At 40.0% G+C, this 22,177-nt stretch overlaps 1 protein-coding gene across 4 annotated transcripts in view; it reads right to left on the bottom strand.

Annotated features, from left to right (window-relative positions):
• Positions 1–22,177, bottom strand: part of LOC128703005 (MBT domain-containing protein 1) — a 275,010-nt gene that overhangs the window by 239,800 nt on the left and 13,033 nt on the right. For 3 of the 4 annotated variants that reach the window (XM_070099937.1, XM_070099938.1, XM_070099940.1), the window contains exons 2-3: positions 13,335–13,507; positions 391–582 (exon numbers count right to left, since the gene is read on the bottom strand). In XM_070099937.1, coding sequence (XP_069956038.1) covers positions 391–582; positions 13,335–13,507 — 365 coding nt within the window. The remainder of the gene's footprint in view (positions 1–390; positions 583–13,334; positions 13,508–22,177) is intronic. The other variant, XM_070099939.1, reaches the window with a different exon arrangement.

Below are 22,177 nucleotides of genomic sequence, written 5' to 3'. Positions count from 1 at the left end.
GAGTGAAGAAATATCGTTAACCGGGGGTCCACTGTACAACTATAAAAAACATACGAAAAAACACTGCAAAGTCAGTTTTAATCGAAAATTACGGTCTCAGTTTTTTTCTCTCATTATGCACTGTGTGCTGCAGGATTTGTTTTATGTGGTGCACACATACCAGAGATGTATTCTCTCATATCTAGGCCCAAATTTACTGCTCACAGCTTATCAGAGTGAGCTGAGCTCATGGCGTAGATCTACAGCACGGACCCTGAAAGGGTTAACTAGCATAATAGAATTAAATTAAAAGAAGCTATTAAAAAATGTAACAAAAATTTTAATTGAGCAATGTTAGTGATATTTTGCAGTTGCAGAGTAAATAAAATATCTGCAATGTATTAACACTACCTTGGGTTTCTTTGATTTTGGTACAGGTGGTGGAGATTCATCAGCTTGGCCCACCATACCAGCCTCTGTGATGGGAGGTGTTCCTTGTTGCTGCATGACATGGCTACCAGAGGAATCTTCATCGTAGTTATCGTAGGACTCATACATATATTCTGGCTGAGTGATGTAGTCTCCAGTGTTGGGGTCATAAAGCTGAGAATGATGTGTATACTGTAATATTTTATTAAATAATATACAAGAATAAACTAACAAATGAATCAATGAATAAAAATATTTAAGAGACTAGTGCAACATGTATAACATTAATTTGCTAATACAATAAACCCTGTGTACTTGCGATGTCCTGATTCACAGATCCTGGCTATAAGCAATATGGATACATAAAATTTAAACATTTACAGCCTATTGACTCTAAGTGGAACAGTACTTGGTATAGGTATACACTGTATACAGCTTAGTATATGCATTCTTAAGTTTATTTTAATTCCTATTTTAAAGGTGTCTGTATTGCTAATACTTCATACTACTGCTGCTGTTTTAACAACATATAAACTTGTAATTAAAAATTATTACTTACTACATTTATGATGGTATTTAGGGTAACTGGTAGAAGACAATAAAAAAATGTAGGCAGATACAAGCATTCTATCAAATGATACCAAGAAACAGCCAGTAAAACCATTCTAGAAAACACCTCATTATTTTAAACCAAACACAAGGTTCGAGTTTTGCTTTTCCCATCATGCACCATGTGGGGTAGGCTTTAATTTTATACTGTACACACTCACTCCACAGACCCATTCTCTCATGTCTATGACAAATTTTCCACTCTCAGCTTATCTGGGTGATCTGAGCTCAAGATGTAGATCTACATGATGGACAGTGAAAGGGTTAACATATTTATAGATGGGGCTGCAAAGGAAGTGTTGGCTAGAGATGTAGTATTAAAAGATAACAAATCTAATACAACATGGGGCTTCTCACAATTGCTTTTTAACGATGACAGTTCTTTTGGGAGATTCAGAAGAGACGTTGCAAAGGTTGGTGGAGGAATTTAAGGGTTATGTAAAATAAAAGGTGAAATTAAAAGTGAACATAGGAATGAGCAAGATGATGAAAGTAACAATAAATCTAGACAATGAAAGGTTGGATATCAGACTGGAAGGAGCTTGAACAGGAAATAAGCATGTTCAGATTTGTGAAGAAGTCCACTCCCATGGACTTGGTGGATGGGCCAATGAAAGACAGTGGTAAAAAAGTGGGTGATGCACTTAGGCACCTGTGGAGACAAAATTGGATCTATAGAGAAGGGGAATGTACCAGAGTCTAGTGGAACCAACATTGTTATACAAGTGCGAGGCATGGGTTTTATACATTGCAGCGAGGCGGCAGCTGGAGGCAATGGAGATGTCAGTCTGAGTGCAATGTGGGGTGTGAATATTATGCAGAGAATTTTAAACTTAAAAACACTCATGACTTGACCTGACCTCTACCTCCTCCTCCTCTCCTTTCCTCTTGACCTGTCTTCAGCATTTTCTTTGCCTTCCCTGTCTTCTGCTTTCTTCTTTCTTGTTTCTTTCTTTCTTTCCAAGCTTGGGCAGTTGGCCTACCGCAATTCTTCTCAACATCTCGGGTACAGGTGATGAGATACTTCAATCTCCACTGCCTTGAAATGTAATTTACTCCTGCTACTCATTCACCAGTCCTGTCTGGTGTGGGCCAGCAGCTCTGCACTGCTCCTCTGTTATTTTGCTCTTTTGTATTACTACTACTACTACAATGATTTTTTTTACTACTACACTCTATGCTTTTACTTCTACCGCTACTACTGCTGCTGCTATTACCACAATTCTGTCACTACCATTACCATTACTACTACTGCTACTGCTGCTGATGCTATACTACCACTACTACTCCTCTACTACTACTGCTGCTGCTACAGTGCAGCTACGCCATCGCCGGCGCCGCTGCTGCTATCTCTACCGCTACTACCACTGACACTGCCACCACCACCATTTTCCCATCCCCAACCATACTGTCTTTAGGCCTTCTCTATTTTTCTTAACACAGTTGTGACTTGACAATGTTCCAAGACCGACTGAAATGTCACCATAGGGTTCCACACCTAAGTGAAGTTTTTTGGTGAGCTATTCTAGGCATGGTATTGTGACTTCTTACTCTTCAGGTGTGGAGTTAGCAAAAGTATAAATCAGAAGGGGTGCATGTGGTTAGGACATTTAGAGAAGGTAAAGCAAAATAGGATGGCTAGGAGGGAAGGAGAGGAAGGGGTCAATTCAGGAAGGTGTGGAGGGAGAGGGTAATTGAGTTTTTTTTTTTTTTACACAGGGTTTGACAAGGTTAGGTTAAGGATCCCTAGTTTTATTGACAAGCTATATACAGGTTAAGGATTCCTAACTTTATTGACAAGCTAAGAGCTGTTACCTAGATCAGCTCATTTGAAAGCATTTTTATTGATATGAAACATACAAGTAGGGAACAGGATAAAGTTGGAGCCACCTGTGGGCCAGCATTTTCATTTGATTTTCATTTTGAGTGCTAGAGGCTTGAACATTCAACAGGCTTGTGCGAATGCATTACATAAGAGTGGAAGCAAGTGGTTTGATTAAAGACTGATGGAATATGAGCAAGGGAACATTCATGAAGAGATTCAGTAAAATCAGTTAGCAGAACTTGACTACTGGAGGTGGGAAATATTGCCTGCACTCTGAAAGAGGGATGTGGATGTTGCATTTGGAAGGACCATCTGAACTGGAATGTCAGCACATTTCAACCAAGACACTGACTGAATGAACAATGGTGAATATATTTCCTTTTTTTTGGGGTTGGGGAGGAAGGACCCTGTCTCAGTGGGTGACAGCAGATATGTTAAAAAATAATCCATGATGATGAATTTGTTACCCAAGATGATGAATTTGTTACAGAGATTGAAACACTGAAGATGTTTCTTACATAGACAAGGCCATAGTTCAGCAGAGCATTTTGGGCAGGCATAAACTAGGAGTAATACAGTGGACCCTCAGTTAACGAGCGCATTGCATAACACGTTATGCATCGTATAATGTTAAATCCACCCAACGAAGCGTTTGAGCGTAAAATTTTTGGCCTGGCTAACGATAAAAAACTCGCCCAATGTGATTCGTCCCGAGCCTGTCCGTCCAGCCTGAGCGCCTCAGCTGCCCTGCTGTCATTGTTTACAAGCCAGGGTGGCTGGTTTCATGCATACATTCGATACATTTTGCATTATTCCATTGTTTATAGTGATTGTAACTGCTAAATAAGCCACCATGGGCCCAAAGAAAGCTTATAGTGCCAACCCTGTGGTAAAAAGGGTGAGAAATACTATCGTACCATGGTCAGCTGCTGCTGCACTGCCATCAGCTGTACTACTCAAAAGATGTGGAGAGAGTGTTGTTGGTGTGGCTTAACGAGAAACAATTACCGAGAAACAATTAACCCCAGAGGGTTAGCCACTCATCAATACTCTTCAATAAAGGTAAGTGTCATTTTAACATTTATTTATATAGTTATTGTGCATGTCCCATTGTTTTCTTTGTAGGGAAATGTATATTTCACGAAAAAAAATTATTTTTTAATACTTTTGGCTGTACGGAACGGATTAACTGGATTTCCATTATTACTTATGGGGAAAATTAATTCAGCTAATGATAATTTCGTCTAATGATGAGCTCTCAGGAACGGGTTAATATCGTTAGCCAAGGGTCCACTGTACTAACAAAGCACAAAGCTCCTAGTTATGTAGATCATTTCAGGAAGAGTAAAGCTAGAACATAAAACTACTTGCCACTGAATAGCTAATGTAAGATTATTTGAATGGCAAGTTAAACAAAATTATAATGTCTGAGAATAAGATTATTTTATGCAATGTTACGATTTAGGAATGGCACTTATTCAAATTCAATTCAAATTCAAGCTTTATTCTCTATAAGTATTACAATGCTGAGTTTACAGAATTTGGTTATTGTGTGGTTTACATGTAGTAAAATAATAATTACAGAGTGTACCACTAGAACGCCTAGCATGGCTAGGCATTTCGGGCAGACTTATATTAAATCTTAGGTTTAAAATGTTACAAAATTATGAGATAAGTTGGTATTATGGCTAAGTGACTAAATACTAGTTGTGAGTTTAGCAATGTGAATGCTTTTGTTTTGGCACTATACATAGTTTCAGTATTGGAGTATCACAGGCCAACTTTTGACTAGTTAAGATTCATTATTTTGAGATTGAGATTGATATTTCTGTTTATGGTCAAATGGGTGAGTGAGTGTAAGTGTGAACCACCAGGTGGTATTCGTATTATTAGTTGACAGGGTGTATCAGGGAGATATGATGTTTTCTGATGGTAGTTTTGAAGGTGATGAATGTGTCTGCAGTTTTGGAATTTTCAGGTAGGGTGTTCCAGATTTTAGGGCCTTTGACATACATTGAATTTTTGTAAAGGTTTAGTCGGACACGGGGAATGTCATAGAGATGTTTGTGTCTGGTGTTGTGCCTGTGGGTTCTGTCACAACTATCAAGAAAGCGTTTTAGGTCAAGGTTAATATTGGAATTTAAGGTCCTGTAGATGTAGATTGCACAGTAGTAAGTGTGGATGTACTGAACAGGGAGTAAGTTTAGATCTATGAAGAGTGGGGGGGTGTGTTGCCAGGGATGGGATTTAGTGATTATTCTTACTGCGGCTTTTTGTTGGGTTATTATTGGCTTTAGGTCACCATGGTAGTTTAACATTTATCAACAGGATTGTAAAAGAAGCACAGTGGAACCTCTACTTATGAGTGCATCCAAGTGCGAGTTTTTCCAGAAACGAGCAGCTGCTCAGTCGTTTTTTTTTGCTTCCAGACGCGAGCAAAATTTCCAGATGTGAGCGGGCTTCAAGGAAGGTTAACCGACACTGGTGGGGAGGCTCTTGCTCTTGAGCTAGGGAATTGGGCCTCAGTTGTTTGTTGGACTATCTTACTGAAACTTGGGCAATGTATGATGAAAAGATGCTTCTTAACGTACACAAAAAATGAAAGAAATCGGACCATAAATAACGGAGTTCACTTCTCAGTCATTAGCCTCCCCTTAGCGGTATATTTTCGTATGGTTTTAATGGTTGTATTCTCGTTTTATTTGGTCTCATGTGATAGAATGGAAGATATGCTACAAAAATAAATATGATTTTAATTGGTTTCACGATGAAAAGTACCTTGAAATTGAGCTCAAAATAGCAGAAATGTTCGATTCTTTGGCGACATCAGTGGAAGACATCATGAGGTAGCAGTGGCAGACAACATGAAGCAACAGTGGCATACATCATGAGGTAGCAGTGGTAGACAACATGAAGCAGCAGTGGCAGACTTCATGAGGTAGCAGTGGCAGACAACATAAAGCAGCAGTGGCAATCATCATGAGGAAGCAGTGGCAGACAACATGAAGCAACAGTGACAGACAACATGAAGCAGCAGTGACAGACAACATGAAGCAGCAGTGACAGACAACATGAAGCAACAGTGACAGACAACATGAAGCAGCAGTGACAGACAACATGAAGCAGCAGTGACAGACAACATGAAGCAACAGTGACAGACAACATGAAGCAACAGTGACAGACAACATGAAGCAGCAGTGACAGACAACATGAAGCAGCAGTGGCAGACAACATGAAGCAGCAGTGGCAGACAACATGAAGCAGCAGTGGCAAAGTGTAGTATTAAGAGTGTAGCAATTAAGTGTAGCATTAAGAATGTAGCAATTAAGTGAAGCATTAAGAGTGTAGCACTTATATAAGTCACCCTGACTTTTTTGGGTTATCCTAGGTTCTCTACACATTTAGTCAGGAGCAGGAATGGCTGCTGTGGTGGCCCTATAAACCCCAACAACAATGGCTGCTGTCACCACCACCAGCCACATACCTAATGACTATGTATTTTATTCATTCTAGTGTATGTATCATGTTTCTAAGTTATTAATATTGTTTATTATGTCATATTACATGAATTGTGATAGATAAATTAGCTGTAGAGTTGATATTAGGGAAATTGTTAAAGTATTTTCTCGTACCTGGAATTCCACTGGAACGAATTAATTCCATTTCAATTAATTTAAATGAGGAAAATTGACTCTGCAAATGAGCAAATCCAGTTGCGAGCAAGGTCATGGAACGGATTAAACGTGTAAGTAGAGGTTCCACTGTATATGCGGAATTTAATACAACATGGGAGTTGGCACAGTTACTTTTTGTTGATAATACTGTTTTTGGGAGATTCTGAAGAGAAGTTACAAAGGTTAGTGGATGAGCTTGGGAGCATGTGTAAAGGAAGTTGAACATGAACATAGATAAGAGTAAGGGATGAGGAGTATCAAATGAGTTAAGTAATAAGAAACTGGATATTAGATTGGAGGAGGGAGCATGGAAGAAATGAATGCATTCAGATACTTGGGACTGGACATGTCAGCAAATACGTACCTCAATGCACCACTAACTTTTTTTCCCTTCACAGTGCACTGAGGTATCTGTGGAGACAAAGAATGTTATCCATGGAGGCAAAAAGGGAAACATGAGTGTACAGTGGGACCAACACTCTTATATGGGTGTGAAGCATGGAGTGCAAATGTTTCAGCAAGGAGGAGGATGGAGGCAGTGGAAATGTTATGTTTGCAGGCTATGTGTGGTATAAATATTATGAAGCAAATTCCTAGCTTGGAGATTAGGTGTGGAGTTACTAAAAATATTATTCAGAGGGCTGAAATGGTTTGGTCCTTTAGAGAGGATAGAACAAAACAGGATGACTTGGAAGGTGTATAAATCTGAAGTGGAGGGAAGGTTGGGTAGAGTTTGTCCTAGGAAAGAATGGAGGGAGGGGGTAAAGGTGGTTTTGTGTGCAAGAGGCTTGGACATACAGCAGGCATGTGTGAATGTGTTAGACAGGAGTGAAGACAAATGGTCTTGGGGACTTAACAACCTGTTGGAGTGTGAGAAAAGGTAGGTAATATTTTATGAAGGGATTCAGGGAAACTAGTTAGCTGGATCCGAGTCCTGGAGGTAGGAAGTAGAGTGCCTGCACTCTAAAAAAAAAATACAAAACAGTACTGACAATTTCTTTTTATAAAATTAATGGGAGTATACTAGTAGTGAAGACAAGAAAGGCGCATGCATGACAGCTGACGAGAATTTGAAAAAGCAGGTTGCAACGTATTTTTTTAACACACTATCTGTCTGCCAGTGAGGCAGGGTGACTTGAAAAAGAAACACTTTCACCATCATTCACACTATCACTGTCTTGCCAGAGGTGCACAGATACGACAGTTTAGACATCACTCTAAACAGCAAATATCCCAAACTCCTCCTCTAGAGTGCAGGCACTGTACTTCATACCTCCAGCTAGTTGATTTCCCTGAATCCCTTCATAAAATAAAAGTCCATTCACTCCTATCTAACACACACACACACATGCCTGCTGTATGTACAAGCTCCTTGCACATTTATATTTGATTTAGGTGCCTTTTAACAATATTTCTGAAGCAGTGGGCAGGTAGGGAACTTTTATCTCTTGGTACAGACTTCCACACTATCTCCTGGTAGTGTCGTCCACATTTTTGGTATTTTATATGCATGGAGCTTCTACTCATCTTGAGCTTAACACATGGATATCAAAGAAGTATTTGTTTCAAGTACTGTGTCTATACATTGTTGCAGCCTCTAAGACGAGCTCTAGAACTGGGTTTATATTTGTACAGTACAGCCCCACTTATTCGGCAGGTTAGGTTCCAGGCTACTGCCAGAAAGCAGACTTCGCCGGAAAGCAGAACTCCATTTTTTCCATTTATAAATGCATATGAATGCCAGATAACAAGTTTACACTAACATATATTAAGTTAGCAATAGAACTAGGCATTAAAAAGCAAAATACACCCACACTACACTCATTATTTACCTCAAAATATTTGTAGTCTTAATGTAGGGCAAAAGGTGAGTAGTATTTACTCTAAGAAGTCAGGTGTGGTAGCCCTCCTGGCCACCCCACCCACAAACACTATACTACGATGCTTAAAACTCCCTAGAGCGATAAAATGCATACACAATACACGTATTACTTACCTTAAAATATTTGTAGTCTTAATGTAGGGTGAAAGGTGAAAAGTATTTATTTGTAGAAAGTCGTGTGGGAGGTATGGCATCCTGCCTGGCCACTTATACTTACTACGACATTAAGCTCCCTAGAGCGATAAAATGCATATATAGTACACTCATTAATTACCTTAAAATATTTGTAGACTTAATGTAGGGTGAGAGGCGAGTTTTATTCGTATGAAATCAGGTTGGGAAGTATGGGTAGTCAGGAAGGGCAGCCTTCCCCACCCCACCCATACATAATGTAAACAAACCAGTTGAACACGTCTGGTTTTTGTCACAAGTCCAACATGTTGCCTGGCTACCACGAGTCCTACACTTTGCCTGGCTACCACAAGTCCTACAAGTTGCCTGGCTACCACAAGTCCTACAAGTTGCCTGGCTACCACGAGTCCTACAAGTTGCCTGGCTACCACAAGTCCTACAAGTCGCCTGGCTACCACAAGTCCTACAAGTTGCCTGGCTACCACAAGTCCTACAAGTTGCCTGGCTACCACAAGTCCTACAAGTCGCCTGAATACCACAAGTCCTACAAGTTGCCTGGCTACTACAAGTCCTACAAGTTGCCTGGCTACCACATCTCATATTTATGTTAATTTATTCTACTGTGGGGTGTATTTAGATGGATTAACCCCTTGACTGTCGCAACCTCAAATCCTGAGGTGTCTCCTGGTGTCGCAAAATTTAAAAAAAAAAAAAAAAATTCTTATGAAATGATAGAGAATCTTTTCCCAATTGTAATGACACCAAAAGAACGAGATTTGGTGGAAAACTGACAGAATTACTCTCTCACGAAGTTAGCGACCTTGGTGATATTTACGAATCGGTGATTTCGCCCACTTTGAGCCCTATTTTCGGTTAATTCTATTGTTCCAGTTGACCAAACTCATAGCTATTTCTTTAGAACTCCATTTTTTCTATCGAGTACAAGAAACTTCCCATTTACCGATTTCAACTACCCAATAACATGGTCAGAAATTTGCAATTTGGCCAATTTCAAGAAAATTAAAAAATATGACAATTTCAAAATAGGGTCCAGAAAGAACAATGCAGACATTTCTGGCTCTAAAATAACATTTTCTTCGTTCATCAGTCATGTCTCCAGGCCCCTCTGATATTACTCTTGCTTTCTATTTTGAATGTTTATTCAAACAAAAAATAGATTTACTGTTATGCAAACTACTGCAATATTGTAACAATTGTATAAATAATGTCAACATATTCATGACTGCATATTAGAATGGCTAGTTGGACACTTATTGGAAAATGACATCATTTGTTTACCTTTGAACATCGGCAAAAATCAAACATTTCCCTTAGTTTGAGCTCCATTTCAAGGTTCTTTTCATAGTAAAACCAATCAAAATCACCCCTATTTCTATAATATGTTTTCCATTCTATCAAATGAGACCAGGAAAACGAGAATACAACCATAAATACTATACGAAAATAGACCACAAAATCGGCATTTTAATTAAAAAAAACGGTCGTATTTTTTTTTCTCATTATGCACTGCGTGCTACAGGATTTTTTTTTATATAGTGCACACTGACCACACAGACCCATTCTCTCACAGGTGGGCCTACCAGCTTTCTCCTGCTTGATTTGAAGCCACTAGAATTTATGAGTGTATATGTCAAAAACAGTGGCTCGTAAGACGTATATGTACAACCAAAACAGTCAAAGGGTTAAAAGGATAGTATAAAAGAGGTGACAGTCATTTATTACAAGAGTAAGGAAGGATGCTTCACATGTATATATTTTCTGACTGATTTCATGAACATCTCCCACACAATCTACCTGTATATCTCCTTCGCTATCTACCTGTATGTCTCCCTCACTATCTACCTGTATATCTCCCTCACTATCTACCTGTATATCTCCTTCACTAGCTACCTGTATATCTCCCTCACTATCTACCTGTATATCCCCCTCACCATCTACCTGTATATCTCCTTCACTATCTGTATATCTCCCTCACTATCTACCTGTATATCTCCTTCACTAGCTACCTGTATATCTCCTTCACTAGGTACCTGTATATCTCCCTCACTATCTACCTGTATATCCCCCTCACCATCTACCTGTATATCTTCTTCACCATCTACCTGTATATCTCAATATCTACTTGTATATCTCCCACATTACCTGTATATCTCCTTCACTACCTACCTATATATCTTTCACTATCTACCTATATATCTCCTTCACTATCTACCTATATATCTCTTTCACTATCTACCTATATATCTCCTTCACTATCTACCTGTATATCTCCCTCACTATCTACCTGTATATCTCCTTCACTATCTACCTATATATCTCCCTCACTATCTACCTGTATATCTCCTTCACTATCTACCTGTATATCTCCCTCACTATCTACCTGCATATCTCCTTCACTATCTACCTGTATATCTCCCTCACTATCTACCTGTATATCTCCCTCACTATCTACCTGTATATCTCCCTCACTATCTACCTGTATATCTCCTTCACTATCTACCTGCATATCTCCCTCACTATCTACCTGCATATCTTCCTCACCATCTACCTGTATATCTCCTTCACTATCTACCTCCATATCTCCCTCACTATCTACCTGTATATCTTCCTTACTATCTACCTGTATATCTCCTTCACTATCTACCTGTATATCTCCCTCACTATCTACCTGTATATCTCCCTCACCATCTACCTTATATCTCCCGCACACTACCTGTATATCTCCCTCACCATCTACCTGTATATCTCCCTCACCATCTACCTGCATATCTCCCTCACTATCTACCTGTATATCTCCTTCACTATCTACCTGTATATCTCCTTCACTATCTACCTGTATATCTTCCTCACCATCTACCTGTATATCTTCCTCACCATCTACCTGTATATCTCCTTCACTATCTACCTGTATATCTCACTATTTACCTGTATATCTCCCTATCTACCTGTATATCTCCTTATCTACTTGTGTATTTCCTTCACTATCTACCTGTATATCTCCTTCACTATCTACCTGTATATCTCCCTCACTACCTGTATATCTCCCTCACTATCTACCTGTATATCTTCACTATATACCTGTATATCTCCTTCACTATCTACCTGTATATCTCCTTTACTATCTACCTGTATAACTCCTTCACTATCTACCTGTATATCTCCTTCACTATCTACCTGTATATCTCCTTCACTATCTACCTGTATATCTCCCTCACCATCTACCTGTATATCTCCCTCACCCTCTACCTGTAAATCTCCCTCACCATTGACCTGTGGTAGCCTGTATATCACTATCCACCTGTATATCTCCCTCACTATCTACTTGTATATTTCCATCACTAACTACTTGTCTATCTCCCTCACCATCTACCTGCGTATCTTCCTCACCATCTACCTGTATATCTTCCTCACTATCTATCTGTATATCTTCCTTACCATCTACCTGTATATCTCCCTCACTATCTACCTGTATGTCTCCCTCACTATCTACCTGTATACCTCCTACATTATCTACCTGTATATCTCCTACACTACCTGTGTATCTCCTACACTACCTGTATATCTCCAACACTATCTACCTGTATATCTCCCACACTATCTACCTGTATATCTTCCACACTATCTACCTGTATATCTCCCACACTATCTACCTGTACATCTCCCACACTATCTACCTGTATATCTCCTACACTATCTACCTGTATATCTCCCACAGTATCTACCTGTATATCTCCCTCACTATCTACTTGTATATCTGCCACATTACCTGTATATCTCCCACACTATCTACCTGTGTATCTCCCACACTATCTACCTGTATATCTCCCACACTATCTACCTATATATCTCCCACACTATCTAACTGTATATCTCCTACACTATCTGCACTGTTACTGCTCGAGTTTTACAGTTCCTCTGACTTAGAATAAATTATTCTGGGTCACTACAAGACCCCTATGGGAATACTGCACTCTACTGTACATTTGTAAGCTTATCTATCCACCGGGGAAATTACTGTACTGTACTGAACCCCAGTTTATTCTTAGCACATCTTGTTGTCCATCAATACAGCAGACTACATCTACTTAATCAAAACTTTCAATATATCGAATTTTTCAATAAACTGGATAACCCTTTCCCCCCTACTGATTCATTTTATCGGATATCCACTGTAATTGCTTCAATGAATGATACTCTCATAACATGGCAATGACTCACAGTGACAGCATTGGGTTATCCTAAGTTAAATTTACAACTTTTATTTTAAGGTGAATTCCACTGTATCATGAAATAGTGATCAATTTGGAGCAAATAAGGCATCTTCATGCCAATTCCACATCCTGTTTGCAGGCAGGGAAGTTGGTGGGAAAACAAGTCCTACTTGTCATTTACATGTGCTACCGAGGCAATGCTACCCATAATGCACTGTGTGGGCCCTCCTGGTGCTAGATATTTATCCACAAGTGTGTGAGAAGATGGTAGGTGACTCAGTCAAGCTGACACCTAAAATGGTGGCAGGTGGCATATTTGAAGGCATGAAAATTAAGTGTACTAGTATACATGTGACCCACAGTTTGGTCCCCTGCTTTGATGAGTTCTGACAGCTTTTCTACTCCCAGAGTCTGGTCATGAGCCATGCTCATTTAGTACTTGCCTGGTCAATCAGGCTATTGTTGCTGGTGGCCTGCTGGCTCCCATTGTGGACAGTTAAAGGGTTAATATAGTTTTTCCTTATATGTACTATATAAAAAACTGACATTCTTTACTTATAGTGCTATCATACCATCTGTGTATGCTGGGTGGGCATAGGGTCACTATAGGAGACTGGTGTAGGAACAAGTGGTCTTGGATGATCTGACAGAAGTGGAGCTGCTGTGCCTGTGTTAAGCATCACCTCAGCAGGATCAGCTGGGTTGAACGACACCCCTGTCACTCCGTACCAGAGCATCCCCAGGTCTGTAGAAAAATACTTTGATTTGGTATATTAAAGCCTTAAATGGTGGAGTAGCTGTGAAAAACATGAATTGCAGTTATATGGAACAATTTGGTAAATATAAAAAAATATGACAGTAATACACTAAATACGGTGGAACCTCGGTTTTCATTTCTAATTCGTTCCAAGAGTGCAAAAACCAAATTCAATAAAAACTAAAGCAATATTTCCCACAAGAAATAATGTACAGTAGACCGTTATTTAAGACGGTAGTTACTTTTCTGAAAATAACGGGTTAGGTAAAACCGTGTTAGACGAACTGAAGAACGTATGGAAAAATAGGGTTACGTTCCTGAGAGCCCCAAAAAATCCAAAAACTTTTTTTAGGCCTCCACATCTTACAAAAATAAAAGTGAATATGTAATTGTAGTTCATTATTGTGATGTACATATTATGTTGTTTTTACTGCTTAAGACTACAAATGTAACAGAAATAATAGTATTTCTTACCTTAAATTGTGGGTGCTGGTGTTTGTGGATGATTGTGAAGTGAGTGGAGAGTTATGTTGTGGCCCTACTGGTCTGAGGTGGATGGTAGAGGTTCTGGTATTGAAGTTGATGGTTGTACTGGAGTGTCTAACTTTGTCATTCAGTCAGTCAAGTCATTCAGTATGTCAGTCAATTCATTCACTAAGTCAGTCAAGTCAAACCATACCACGGGCAGGGATAGAACCTGTGATCAGAGAGTCTCAAAACTCCAGACCATCGCATTAGCCACGGTCTGGAGTTTTGAGACTCTCTGATCGCGGGTTCTATCCCCGCCTGTGGTATGGTTTGTTTGCAATCGTGTCATTACGATTTCATGAGTCAGTCAAGTCACTCAATAAATCAGTCAAGTCATTCAGTAAGTCAGTCAAGTCATTCAGTAAGTCAGTCATTTCATTCAGTAAGTCAGTCATTTCATTCAGTAAGTCAGTCAATTCATTCGGTAAGTCAGTCAAGTCACTCAGTCATTCAGTAAGCAGTCAGTCACTAAGTTAGTCACACAAACTTACGTTTACCTTTTTTGTGTGTACCAAGTAACACTTCATTATGGCCACAGGATGTCTTGTCTAATATCTTTGTTTCCTTCGTTAATTCTAAGACTTAAATGTTTACACCTTTTCTTGCCACTTTGAGCAACACTGGTATGCTTACTGGGTGTCGTGATTGCTTGGTAGATACAAGATATAGCAATTAAAAGATCAAAACACAATTCACAATCACAAGCTTGTAGCAGAGAAGTTGGACTGGACATGTATGAAGTAAGAATGCTTTGATGGTGGGGTGGTGTCGGGGAGAGGGGGGTTCTCCCCAGCTGAACCACAAGGCGGCCACTTGAGGAAAAGGGAAGTTTTTTTTACCTTCCCGCAAACTGAACTGTGTTAAATTCATCATATGACTTGTTACATAAAATTGTGCCACAATTCTTCAATCATGCTATACTCAAATCGTGCCAAATAAACTTGTGCTAAATAATGGTCTACTGTAAATCCAATTAATCCATTCCACCCATAAATATTAACATAAAATACATTTTAGAGAATAACTGTAGTGTTGCAGCTCTTCAGTGGTTAGCTCTTCCCTGTGGTCATCCACCAACTCTTCCACATCCTGGCCACTCACATCCAACCCCATGGACTTCCCCAAAGCCACAATAGATTCCACAACAGGCATAGGGTTGTCAAATTTATACTAATATTAAGTTAAAAATAGAACTAGGCATTAAACAACACCATAAAAAGTAAAATACAGTGGACCCCCAGCATTCGATGGCATTGGTATACGTTAAATCCGGCATTTGATACATTTTAACGCAAAAATTTTGCCTCGCCACTCGTTAAAAGCCCGCCACACACGATTCGTCCGGGACATGTCCACGTGAGTGCCAGTGTTTACAAGCCAGCCAGTGTGCTCGCATCAAAGCATACATTCGGTACACTCCATATTATCACCATGGGCCCCAAGAAAGCTCTAGTGCCAACCCTGTGGTAAAAAGGGTGAGAATTAGTATGGAAATTAAGAAAGATTTTGAAGGGTTTGGGGCTAACCCTGAGAAGCCTATGCCAGTTGTGGAATCCATTGTGCCTACTTCAAAAATTAAGGAAGTGTGTGCAAAGTGGGTTGAACTGCAAACTTTTATGGATGAAAATCACCCTAACACAGCTATTGCAAGCCGTGCTGGTGACTATTACAATGACAATGTTGTGGCCCATTTTAGACAAATCTTAAAGGAATGGGAGGTACAGAGCTCTATGGACAGATTTGTTGTGCGACAGAGGTCCAGTGACTCTCAAGCTGGTCCTAGTGGCATTAAAAGAAGGGAAGTAACCCCAGAAAAGGACTTGCTACCTCAAGTCCTAATGGAAGGGGATTCCCCTTCTAAACATTAACAATCTCGACACTCTCCCCTCCTCCCATCCCATCAATCATCACCAGATCTTCATTAAAGGTAAGTGTCATGTATTCTATTGTTAGTAGAGTACTACTAACTATGCATATCTTCTTCAGTTTGTGTGCATTATACTTAATATTTCATGCAGTAAAACTTTTTTTTTTCATAGTACTTTTGGGTGTCTTGCACGGATTAATTTGATTTCCATTATTTCTTATGAGGAAAATTAATTCGCCTTCCGATAATTTTGGCATACGATGAGCTCTCAGGAAAGGATTAATATCGTATACCGGGGGTCCACTGTACATACACAATACATTCATTACTTACCTTAAAATATTTGCAGTCTTAATGTAGGGCTATGCAACGTTTCTTTCAAAATTTTGAAGAAAATATCAGATCAATTAATGAAAATGTCTATATTAACATAAAGTAAGACATTTAATGTGCCCAAGAGTGATTATTATTACGTATTAGTATTATTACTACAACATTAAGACTAGAGGGACACTCTTAGTGATTTTAAAGTGTACCTGCACAAAAACCAAGGTGACAAAAGAAAACTGAAAACATTTTGACAAAAAAAATTGTTGAAAACCAAATTCGACGAAAACCAAGGTTCCACTATATATTATACAGTGGACCCTCAGTTAACACCTACATTGGATAACGCCAAAATCGGATAACGCCTCGCTTTGGCATAAAAAAATTGGCTCAGATAACATCTAAAAACTTGGTTAGGAGCTTTCGTCCCGAATGTGTCCGCACGGCGCCCTGAGCGAGCCCAGCCACTCACCCCGTGTACCAGCCAGTGTGCCACTGTTTACATGCCACTGAGGACGGTTCCACGCGTACATGCGATATATTTTGTATTATTCCATTGTTTTTAGTGCTTGTAACTGCTAAATAAGCCACCATGGTCCCAAAGAAAGCTTCTAGTGCCAACCCTGTGGTAAAAACGGTGAGGTGTACTATCGAATTAAAAAAGGAGATAATAGAAAAGTATGAGAGTGGAGCGTGTATCTCGGAGTTGGAAAAGTTATACAACAAACCCCATTCAATCATCACTACTATCTTGCGCAACAAAAAAACAATTAGGAAGCTGTTGTTGCAAAGGTGCAAGTGTGCTTACAAAACAGAGATGGCAAATACTCGAAGATGTGGAGAGGCTGTTGTTGGTGTGCATAAACGAGGAACAATTATCAGGAGATAGTATTTCTCAGTCAATAATATGTGAAAAAAGGCAAGGCAGTTGCATGAGGATTTCATTAAGAAAATGCCTGCAAATAGTGCTGCTGTTGATGAATTTAAGGCCAGCAAAGGCTGGTTTGAGAGATTTAAGAATTGTAGTGGCATGGTAGGTAGGTAAGACTCATAGGCAACAGTTAAGCAACTTTATTCCGAAACGTTTCGCCTACACAGTAGGCTTCTTCAGTCGAGTACAGAAAGTAGGCAGGAGCAGTAGAGATGTGGATTGATTACATCGTCTTCATGTCTTTACTGCTCCTGCCTACTTTCTGTACTCGACTGAAGAAGCCTACTGTGTAGGTGAAACGTTTCGGAATAAAGTTGCTTAACTGCTGCCTATGTGTTTTACCTACCAACCTGTTGGTATTGTATACCATTTTGATATTCACGATGATAAGGCATGGTGAGGCAGTTCTGACAAAAAAGCAGCTGAAAAATATGTGCAGGACTTTAAGGAGTACATAGACACTGAAAAATTAAAACCCCAACAAGTGTTTGCGATGAAACAGGCCTGTTTTGGAAGAAAATGCCAAACAGGACCTACATTACTCAGGAGAAGGCACTCCCAGGACACAAGCCTATGAAAGACAGGCTTACTCTAATGTTGTGTAGTAATGCTAGTAGGGATTGAAAAGTGAAGCCTTTACTAGTGTATCACTCTGAAACTCCCAGAGTGTTCAAGAAAAACAATGTCATCAAGAGTAAATTGTGTGTGATGTGGAGAGCAAACAGTAAGGCATGGGTCACTAGAGACATGTTTAATGACTGGTTCTATGATGTGTTTGGCCCCACTGTGAAACAGTATCTCCTGGAAAATAAATTGGACCTCAAGTGCCTCCTGGTAATGGACAATGCTCCTGCTCATCCTCACGACTTGCAAGAGCAAATTGCAGGGGAGTTGAGCTTCATCAAAGTCAAGTTTTTGCCTCCTAATACCACTCCTCTCCTGCAGCCCATGGACCAGCAGGTCATTTCAAATTTCAAAAAACTGTACACCACAGCAGTGTTTCAAAAGGGCTTTGAAGTGACCTCAGACATTGAATTGACCCTAAGAGAGTTCTGGAAATATCACTTCAGTATTCTCAGTTGCATAAACCTTATAGATAAGGCTTAGGAGGGAGTGACTTGCAGGACTTTGAACTCTGCTTGGAGAAAATTGTGGCCACAATGTGTACAAGAGAGGGATTTTGAAGGGTTTGGGGCTGACCCTAAGGAGCCTATGCCAGTTGTGGAATCTATTGTGGCATTGGGGAAGTCCATGGGGCTGGAGGTTAGTGGGGAGGATGTGGAAGCGTTGGTGGGGACGATGATGAAAAGCTAACCACTACAGAGCTGCAAGAGCTTGAGGTGCAGCAGCAACAGACCAAAGCTTAGGGATTTCCTTCAAAGGAGGAGGAAAAGAGACGGAGGAAGTTGCCTTCGTCAAAGATTAAGAAAATGAGTACAATGTTTACAAAGGTTCAAGCATTTATGGATGAATATTATCCTGACACAGCTGTTGCAAGCCATATTGGCAACTTGTACAATGACACTCTTGTAGCCCATTTTAGGGAAATCTTAAAGGGATGTGAGAAACAGAGCTCTCTGGACAGATATTTTGTGTGACAGGGGTCCAGTGACTCTCAAGCTGGTCCTAGTGGCATTAAAAAACAAAGAAGGGAGGTAACCCCAGAAAAGGACTTGTTACCTGAAGTCTTTATGGAAGGGGATTCCCCTTCCAAACAATAGAATACCTGCCCTCCTACCATCTCATCACTCATCAACAATTCCACAATAAAGGTAAGTGTCATTTCAATAATGTTTATTGTGCATGTATCACTGTTTTCTGTGTAGGGAAATGTATATTTCATGTAAAAAAAATATTTTGTTTAACCCTTAAATGGTCCAAACGTATATATACATTCTCTTGCGTAGCGCCCCAAACGTATATATACGTTTCCTTTGTCATTCATTCAACACTGGCACGATAAGCCTGAGTCGCCTAGACACGAGAGAATGGGTGTGCGCACTCACTCTGCGCCATATGAAAAAAATTGGGGACGCCTGGGTACCATATGCTCTTTTTTCCTATTAAAAAAATGATTTTTTTTCTCAAAAAATTCAGGGCGCTACACGAGAGAACGTATATATACGTTTGGACCATTTAACCGTTAATACTTTTGGGTGTCTGGAATGGATTAATTGGATTTCCATTATTTCTTATGGGGAAAATTAATTTGGTTAAAAGCTAAATTGGTTAAAGCCTAGCTCTCTGGAATGGATTAAAGACGTTAACTGTAGGTCCACTGTATATTAAATGTGTACCAAAGCCAAGATCTGTCGGTCATAAAAAATCTAAATAGTAGCTTGTGTGTCATATACATTATTAAAACAATCTCAAAATCTGCACAATAATAATTCTGTGATTGTATGACCAACCAGGCTGTTACTGCTGGCCGCACGCAAACTGGCATACGAACCACAGCCCAGCTGGTCAGGTACTGACTTTAGGTGCCTGTCCAGTGCCTTCTTCAAGACAGCCAGGGGTCTACTAGTAATCCCCCTTATGTATGCAGGGAGGCAGATGAACAGTCTTGGGCCCTTGACACTTATTGTGTTGTCTCTCGGTGTACTCATGGTGCCCCTGCTTTTCATTGGAGAATGTTGCATCTCCTGCCAAGTCTTTTGCTTTCATTGGTAGTGATTTTCGTGTGCAAGTTTGGTACTAATCCCTCTTGGATTTTCCAAGCGTGTATTATCATGTATCTCTCCCACCTGCATTCCAGGCAATACAAATCAAGGGACTTCAACCGTTCCCAGTAATTTAGGTGCCTTATCGTACTTGTGTGTGCCGTGAAATTTCTTCGTACACTCTCCAGGTCAACAATATCACCAGCCTTGAAGGAGGCAGTTAGTGTACAGTAGTATTCCAGCCTAGAGAGAACAAGTGATTTGAAGAGAATCATCATGGGCTTGGCATCCCTAGTTTTGAAGGTTCTCATTATCCATCCTATCATTTTCCTAGCAGATGCAGTAGGTCTTTGAAGGTGAGATCCTATGACATTATCACTCCCAGGTCCTTCACATTACTTTTCCCTCTATTGCATGGTTAGAATTTGTTGTATACCCTGATACAGTTTTAATTTCCTTAAGTGTTCCATACCTGAATAGTTGAAATTTCTCTTCACTGAACTTCATATTGTTTTGAGTGGTCCATTTGAAGATTTGGTTGATGTCCACTTGGAGTCTTGTGATGTCTTCGATGGAGGACACAGTCATGGCAATTCGGGCGTCATCCACAAAGGAAGACACGGAGCTATGGTTTACATCTGTCAGTGTCAGATATGAAGATGAGGAATAGGATAGGAGCGAGTACTGTGCCTTGTGGAACAGCTTTTCAATGTAGCTGCCTCGGACTTTATTCTGCTTACTATTACTCTGTGTTCTATTTTTCAGGAAGTTATAGATCCACCTACCAACTTTTCCTGTTACTCCTTAAACATGACAGGCAGGAGTGACCTGCTCTAAACCCTTGTTGCCCTGGGTTGTGTAAGTGATGGGTATCTAGGTGGTTGGCAATCTTGCTTCCTAGAACCCTTTCAAAGATTTTTATGATATGGGATCTTAGTGCTATTGGTCTGTAATTCTCTGCAATGGCTTTACTGCCATCTTTGTAGAGTAGGGCTATATCTGTTGGTTTTAGCGAGTGTGGGATGACCCGTGTCCATGCTCCCTCTCCATAGACTGCTGAAGGCACGTGACAGGGGCTTCTTGCAGTTCTTTATGAACACAGAGTTCCGTGAGTCTGGGCCTTGGACAGAGTACATGGGCATGTCATTTATTGCCTTTTCAAAGTCTTGTGGTGTTAGGATAATATTAGAGATTTTTGAGATGACCAAATTTTGGGTCTCAGTTCCTGGAACTGCTGAAAAGTTGCATCCGGAGGCTTGTATACAACCACAATGACAAGATTTTGGTTTTCAATCATTACAGCCTGCCCTCTAAAGGAGGGGTTTGGAATATTTGTTGTTTGGAGACACATTTAAACTGTCGTATGTGTGCCTCTGCAAAGACAGTGATAGTGTGAATGATGGTTAAAGCTTTTTTTTTTTTTGGGGGGGGGGGTATTAAAAAAAAAAAAGTACCCAGTTAAGTCTCCTTTTCCACTGCACATTAACAGGTGGCCCTCCACATTCACCAGGGTTAGTGGATGAAGAACCTAGCAAATGTTAAAAATTCACAAATGTTTGGTGCACAAATATATTGTAGGGAAATATAATACATAAATATAATACAGTGGACCCCCACATAACGATATTATTTCAATCCAGAAGTCTCTTTGGGTGCCGTTATAGACCGAATTTGTTCCCATAAGAAATATTGTGAATTAGATTAGTCCGTTTCAGACCCCCAAAAATACACCTACAAAAGCACTTACAAAAATACACTTACATAATTGGTCGAGTTGGAAGCTAATCATTATGCGGGGGTCCACTGTAATATAATTTACTTAACAATACTGCTTCCTTAACCTATTGAACCATGAACAATCATAAAACATTGCTGCCTAAGGGATTTCCTTTTCTACTTTGGTCTGAAATCCACACAAATAATGCTGATTCCATCTTAGACATGGCACTGTTTCTTACTTGTGACACTTGCTTGGCTGAGGGAGGAGCAGTAGATGCTAATGCCACCCTTATCTTGGCCTCATTTTTCTTGACAGAGTGCACTGTGCTTTCATTTACATTAAATAATTTTCCATTGACAAAACTGCTCAAATAACCTGCCCTACACTTGTCTAGCAATTTCACCTTCTCCTCCAGATTCATGACTTTCTTTGAGCACTCAAGGGTTAGCTCATCAACAGCGGTTATTGCTCGCTTGAGGGGGAAATACTTGCACCACCACACAAACACGCGTGTACAGTAGGACACACACAGCACAGACCAACGCAAAGAGTAACTGGACAATGACTGAGTGAGTGGCAGGCTGGCTGCCGGTTGAGAGGGTAAGAGAGCAGTAGGGACGCG

Source organism: Cherax quadricarinatus, chromosome 70, assembly GCF_038502225.1.
Source record: "Cherax quadricarinatus isolate ZL_2023a chromosome 70, ASM3850222v1, whole genome shotgun sequence".
In the NCBI taxonomy this organism is placed as follows: domain Eukaryota; kingdom Metazoa; phylum Arthropoda; class Malacostraca; order Decapoda; family Parastacidae; genus Cherax; species Cherax quadricarinatus.
This window is presented reverse-complemented; position numbering and strand designations above follow the sequence as displayed.